The sequence below is a fragment of the Coturnix japonica genome, chromosome 11, assembly GCF_001577835.2.
Source record: "Coturnix japonica isolate 7356 chromosome 11, Coturnix japonica 2.1, whole genome shotgun sequence".
Lineage (NCBI taxonomy): Eukaryota > Metazoa > Chordata > Aves > Galliformes > Phasianidae > Coturnix > Coturnix japonica.
Genome location: NC_029526.1, coordinates 16,358,851 through 16,364,850, shown reverse-complemented (window position 1 = coordinate 16,364,850; position 6,000 = coordinate 16,358,851). Strand labels below are relative to the sequence as shown.

The following is a 6,000-nucleotide window of genomic DNA, read 5'->3' as shown; positions in this document are numbered from 1 at the left end:
TGTGAGCGCGGGGACGGGACGGAGGCCTTCACTCGGCGGCGGCGCAGCGGCGGCCATGGAGCGTGACGGCATCGAGCGCGACGGCCGTTCGCGGAGGGGGAGGGGAGGAAGGGGCGGAGCATGCGCAGAGCGGCGTTAGGCGCGTCTTAAAGGGGCCGCGCACGGGAAATGGGATGAGTGTGAGGAGGGGGGAAACACACGTAGCAATGCACACGTACATGTCTGCACCCGTGTGTGTGGGTACGTACCTACACATGTATGCGGTATGGAGAGGTGTGCATGTGTGCATGCACACACTGGTGTGAATGCATGTGGGTGCACATGCATGCATGCACAACAAAGAGGTGCATGCACATGGAGCTGCACTGACACATGCAGCCAGCACAAGAAGCTGCACTGACACATGGACAAGGAGGTGTCTGTGTGCACACACTCCTGCATGCACACACAACATAAGAGAGCACATGTGTAGGCATACAAAGTGTATGTGCACACACACAGCTGTATGTAAGTGAGCAGCAGGTATTTGGGGTGCTAGAACAAATGCTTGTTGCATTGCTGGGGTGATGCACGCTCGAGGCTCCCCATTCATTGCATGCAATGCAGCAGGGCAGGGCTGGCGCAGCTCGTGTCCAGCAAGCCAGAGGTTGGTTTAGGTGGAGGGGTTTGGGGTGGAGCCTTTGCTGACAGCTATATAAGGGGAAGGTGTCTGTGGGTGCGGGCCATTGAGCGCTGGCTGAGGTGAGTGGGGATGGGAGGGATGGGGATTGGGATGGGAGATGGGGAAGTGGATGGGCGGATGGGGATGGGATGGGGATGGGGGATGGGGATTGGGGGATGGGGATGGGATGGGGATGGGGATGGGGAATGGGGATGGGGATGGGGATGGGGATGGGGATGGGGATGGGGATGGGGATGGGGATGGGGATGGGGATGGTTCATATTTGCTGGAGTGGGTGCCTCTGATTGCCTTAAATCCCTTGCAGTCCCCCAGAGGGGTTGGGGCACAGTCTTACACCTCTGCTAACCTTTGCTCCAGCACTGACTCAGAGCCCACACACCACTTTACGCAAGAGCTGTGCTGGCAGCAGGACTCTGCCCATTGCCTCCAGCCTGTCCCTGGTCAAAGGGCAGGCACTGTCCCTGCTGTGCAGGGTGGGTATGGCTGGGATATAGGGATGGGGTCTCCTGAGGGGTCTGGGAAAGCTGGATGCCACCATTGCTTGAGCTGAAACTTTCTACTTTCCAGGCTCAGTTCTGTGCCAGCATGGATTATGCCAAGTCCCTGAGCCTGCGCCTGGCTGCGCCTGTTTCCAAGTAAGCTTTGGGGTGACACCATCCTCTAGAAAGGGGACATTGCTTTCCCCCATCTCTGACACCACTCAGCACATTGAGTGAAAGCCCAGGGCTGGGGATGTCTCTGGGAAGCCCCCTGACCCTCCCCATCTCCCCCCCAGATGTGTTTCTGCTAGTGCTTCCATGACCCAGCAGCTGCTCCTCTCCAGCCCGGCCCCACGGCCCCGACCCTTCCGTGTCTGCAACTGGGACCGCAGCCTACGCAAAGGCATCATGGCACACAGCCTGGCAGAGCTGCTGCGCCAGGTGAGCTGCCCATCTATCTGTCTGGGGCTCATCTTATCTGATGGGCCATCCCCTCACTGCAGTCCTATTGCAGGCTCAGGTTGCCCTGCTGGTCCCCGAACCCATCATGCTGGTCCTGGATGAGGATGGCACTGTGGTGGAAACAGAGGCTTTCTTCCGCACTCTGGAGGAGGGCACAGTGCTGATGGCCCTGGGCAAGGGGCAGTCGTGGTCTGCCTGCAAGGTGAGCATGGGAGCCCGTTTCATCCCACTGGGGTCAATGGGGGATGATGCTGGGTGAGGCAGCATGATGTTCCTTGGTTAACTCCTGGTCCTGCTGTGCTTTAGGCTCCTGGCTACCAGCTGAGCCTGTCCCACAAGCCATCCCGCCGCATCGATGTCGCCTGTGTCACTTTTGACCTGTACAAGACCAACCCGCGGGACCTGGGCTGCCTCAATGTCAAAGCCACGCTCTATGGCACCTACAGCATGTCCTATGACCTGCGCTGCTACGGGGCCAAACGGCTCATGAAGTGAGTGCTGGGAGGGCAGCCACAGCACCCATAGGTGCGTGGAGCGATGCTCACTCTTGTTTCTGATCTCCTACCCAGGGAAGCGCTGCGCTGGATGCTGTTCAGCATGCAGGCCACAGGGCATGTGCTGCTGGGCACCTCCTGCTACATGCAGCAGCTGCTGGATGCCACCGAGGAGCCCAAAGAGGAGAGCTGTGTGCCACTGCCCCACGTCCTGCCCCGCAGCCTCCCCCTGCTGCCCCCCAGCAAGATGCTGAAGTGAGGGGATGGGCATGTCCCTTCCTGGGGGGGTCCCAAAGCCCCTCCCTAGGTCAGTACCCAGACTATACTCCCTGCATGCTGCTACCTCTGAGATGCCTGCTGCTCTGTAAATATATTTATTGAAGTAAAGCTGTGCTTCTTGCAATGCTGATCTGTATCCTTTCCCCTCCCTGGCTGGGTTTGAGGGGTGGGGGGGGTTCAGCTGCTTGCTCCACTTGGCACAGGGCTGTGCCAGGCTGTGGTGCAAGGGCTGCTGCTGCAAGAGGCCCTGGGGGAGCTGTGGCACCACTCACTGCCTGCATGGTGCCAGTTTCTAGCAGGAGTGGGAGGAGGGAGTGCAAATCAGTGCCCACCTGCACTGGAATGGGGGCAGAGTTTCAGGGAGGGGATATTCTGGGTGAGGAGTGGGTGATGTACGTGCATCCCACTGGATTGCTCCCTCCCTGCTCAAGAATGCTGAGTTATGGAAGGAAGAGGACCCCATTAACCCAGACAGGCTCCTGTTGTGATGGTTTTATGTAGGATTTAATAGCTTATACTGGCTGAACCCCAGCCCCTGGGTGCTCTCCCCAGTACAGCAAGGATACCAGACCCCAGCCACACTCACCTGGGGCTCCAAGTCCAGCTTTGAGGCTGCAGAGTTGGACCCCACAGCCAAGCCCAGGACTGGCTGTGAGACAGCACAGCCCACCTGCAGCTCATTGCTTTAATTAGCCAATTAATCATCAGCCTCCATCCCCACACCTGCTGCACCACCTGGGCAGGGGCTGCACCCCAGCCCCCATCCCCCCCCCTCCAGTATGGAGGCAGCACCCGATGTTATTAGACATATTTATTTCTGTACACACTTATACACATGGTTCCCAGGGATGCTTCATTCTCAGCTTCAGTGCTCTCCTGTTCCAGGGCCTTAGTTGTGCCCCCCTTCCCAGTAGTGTCTGCCCCCGCCCCAGTTTCTCTGCAGCACCACGTGGAGAGGAGCAGTGGGGCAGAGGAGGAGGCTTTGCAGAGCTGGGGGGGGCAGCCCCCCTCCCCACACACCACAGTGCCTTCAGGTCTGTGCTCTGAGGTCCTTCCACTTAGGGTGCATGTCAGCACCCAGAGCAGAGAGATGTGGTACCCAACCCCACATCCGCAATGAAGATGGTGCTGCATCGCTTTATAATACACATCCATCACCGGGACATCAGCCCCCAGTGTCCCCCCCAGCCACACTATTCCCACGCAGCCCCCCCCAACCCCAAACTGCCGATCAGAGCTGGGGGGAGGCCCTTTACTTGACGTGCTCAGCCGCGTGGGATGAGCAGTAATACTTCTTGTGGGCGATGAAGGTGGACAAGCTGCTGAACTTGATGTTGCACAGGCGACAGTACCGGTGGTTGCCATTGGGCACGGGGCTGGGCACAGCCTTGGCCGGGGGGGTCTGCACCCCCCGGTCTGTATAGGAGGGTGGAGTGGGGGGCTTGTCAGTGGGGGGCCGAGGGGAGATGGGGGGCCGGGGGCTGCCGTTGGGGGGTGCATCGCGAGCCTCCTTGCCGTTGAAGCTGTCCCGGCGGAGGCGTGGGGCGGGTGGGCGCGGGGGTGAGGCGGTGGGGGGCTCGGGCGTCCTGCCCCCCCCGGGCCGTGGGGTGTCGGGGAGACCATGCGTGGCCACAAAGAGCCCGTGGACGTGTCGGAAGTGCTCGATGAGGTCCCCCTTGATGGCCCCGTTGAGCGGGCAGTAGGGGCAGACAGACAGTTGCCCTTTGGCACCTTTAGGGTACCGTGAATCCCCCACGGACACAGCAGGGTAGGCGGGTGGCAGAGCCTTGGCGGTGCCGGTGGGGGTTGTTTTGTCCCCTTCGCCGTCGCGGTGTCCTTTGGGCACAGCCCCTTTGATCTTCTGGAGGTGCTCCATGGCACCGGGCTGCAGTGGGGTGGCAGGGCAGGAGAACTTCTTGTGGCTCAGGTAGCTGTCCAGGCTGTTGAAACTGAGGCGGCACGCCGTGCACTCATGGTAGTCAGCCAATGGCAGCAACGTGGCTGCGTTCTGCTCCCCACCGCGCCGCCGTGGCTTCTTGCTCAGATCGATGGGTCCCTCAGCATCGGGGCTGGAGCTGGGCGAAGGGGCGGCTGCCGGGGCTTTGGGGTCAGGCGGTGGGGGTGGCTCAGCCCCATGGATCTCGTAGAGCTTACGGCGCTTGCGGGTGCGGAGGGGCTGTGGGATGAAGGGCACCTTGGGCAGGCCGGGCCGGCGCAATGGCGGGTCGTGGCGCGAGGCGCAATAGAAGCGCTTGTGGACAGCATAGGTCTCGTGGCGGCTGAAGCGGATGTTGCACGCCTCACACAGCGTCTTGCTGGGGTCCTCGTCCCCCTCCGAGCTGACAGGACTCTGGCTGTCCTCACTGCACCGCCCTGATGCTGCCACCTCCGCCTCCGGGGACACCGCTTTGGTTTCTTCCAGCGGGGCGGGCGGTGTGGCTGCGCGCCCCACTTCCCCATCCCCTGATGGAGCGCTCTGCCCTTCACCCGAAGGAGCAGACAGCAGCGCCCCAGGGGTGGGGGGACCCTTGGGGGCTGTGGGGGGCACTTTGAGCTTTCGGGCACCAGGAGGGCTGTCCTCGGCCAGGTGGCGGCTGGAGCAGTAGAGCCGCTTGTGCACGTAGTAGTTGTTGATGTTGTTGAAGGTGATCTCGCACTCGAAGCACGTGGCGCCTTTTGGCACCGGCGCTCCACTGAACAGTCCTGGTGGCACCGTGCCGTGGCCCTGCTTCAGCCGGCTGTGCACCAGCTCTGACATCTTGGCCAGGATCTCCGATGCCTGCGGGACCACTGCTGCAGCCTCGTGCCCAAACAGGTACTGCGGCAGGAAGACGGTGCCACCTGCTGTGCCCGAACCTGGCTCGCTGGGCACAGGACTGGAGCCCGGTGTGGGGCTGGCCAGCTCCGACTTCACCTTCCCTGGGGGAAGGCTACGGGGGGATGAGGTCCGGGAGCTGGGCTCTGGCTCTGAGTTGGGGCTACCAGCAGCCTCCCTGCTTTTGGGTTCCTCTGCCTCGCTCCCAGCCGGGCTGTCAGCTGGCTCCTCCTTGATGCGGATGGACTCACTGGAGGAGCAGGAGGACTGACCTTCTCCAGGGGCTTCACCATTCTGCGCCTCGGAGGATGTGGGTCCCGTGGGGGTGTCCGAGGGTGATGCGGGCTGTGGGGTGGCATCTGGGCCAGGCAGGACGGTGGACAGGGGGCCGTGCAGCACCACGTGTTGTGGCAGGGCCGGCAGCCCCTCGGGTATGAAGGCGGGCAGGTTGCACTTCAGCACGGGTGCATTGTTCGGCTGGCTCAGCCCTGCCAATGGGAGAGAGGTGTTAGTGGCATCCCACCCCACAGCCAGGGCCATGGTGGGCACAGCCCTTTGTGGGGCAATGCCAAGTGGCATTAGTGGGGCTGGTGTGTGGACCCTGTCCCATACCCACCGGGGGTGAGGGGTTTGGCAGTGGGCAGTGCTGGCCCTGGTGAGTAGACCTCTCCCTTGGAGCCCGGCTGGCAGATCATGTGGTTGGTGACCAAGTGGCTGTAGAGGATGTCCCGTGTGGTGGAGATGAAGCCGCAGCTGTGGCAGACACCTTCAAAGGACACAAAGTGGGTT

At 61.7% G+C, this 6,000-nt stretch overlaps 2 protein-coding genes across 3 annotated transcripts in view; one reads left to right on the top strand and one right to left on the bottom strand.

The window, feature by feature from the left end:
• Positions 1–960: 960 nt before the first annotated feature.
• On the top strand, positions 961–2,524 carry CIDEC (cell death inducing DFFA like effector c). The gene is made up of 6 exons (XM_015874420.2): positions 961–1,155; positions 1,250–1,317; positions 1,458–1,602; positions 1,676–1,825; positions 1,930–2,114; positions 2,193–2,524. The coding sequence occupies exons 2-6, from the start codon at positions 1,268–1,270 to the stop codon at positions 2,374–2,376; spliced, it is 714 nt and encodes a 237-aa protein (XP_015729906.1). The 5' UTR covers positions 961–1,155; positions 1,250–1,267; the 3' UTR covers positions 2,377–2,524.
• A 357-nt stretch (positions 2,525–2,881) lies between these two features.
• The window catches only part of ZFPM1 (zinc finger protein, FOG family member 1), a 28,225-nt gene continuing 25,106 nt past the window's right edge, over positions 2,882–6,000 (bottom strand). For both annotated transcript variants that reach the window (XM_015874391.2, XM_015874392.2), the window contains exons 9-10: positions 5,828–5,977; positions 2,882–5,699 (exon numbers count right to left, since the gene is read on the bottom strand). In XM_015874391.2, coding sequence (XP_015729877.1) covers positions 3,649–5,699; positions 5,828–5,977 — 2,201 coding nt within the window. In that variant the 3' untranslated portion in view covers positions 2,882–3,648. The remainder of the gene's footprint in view (positions 5,700–5,827; positions 5,978–6,000) is intronic.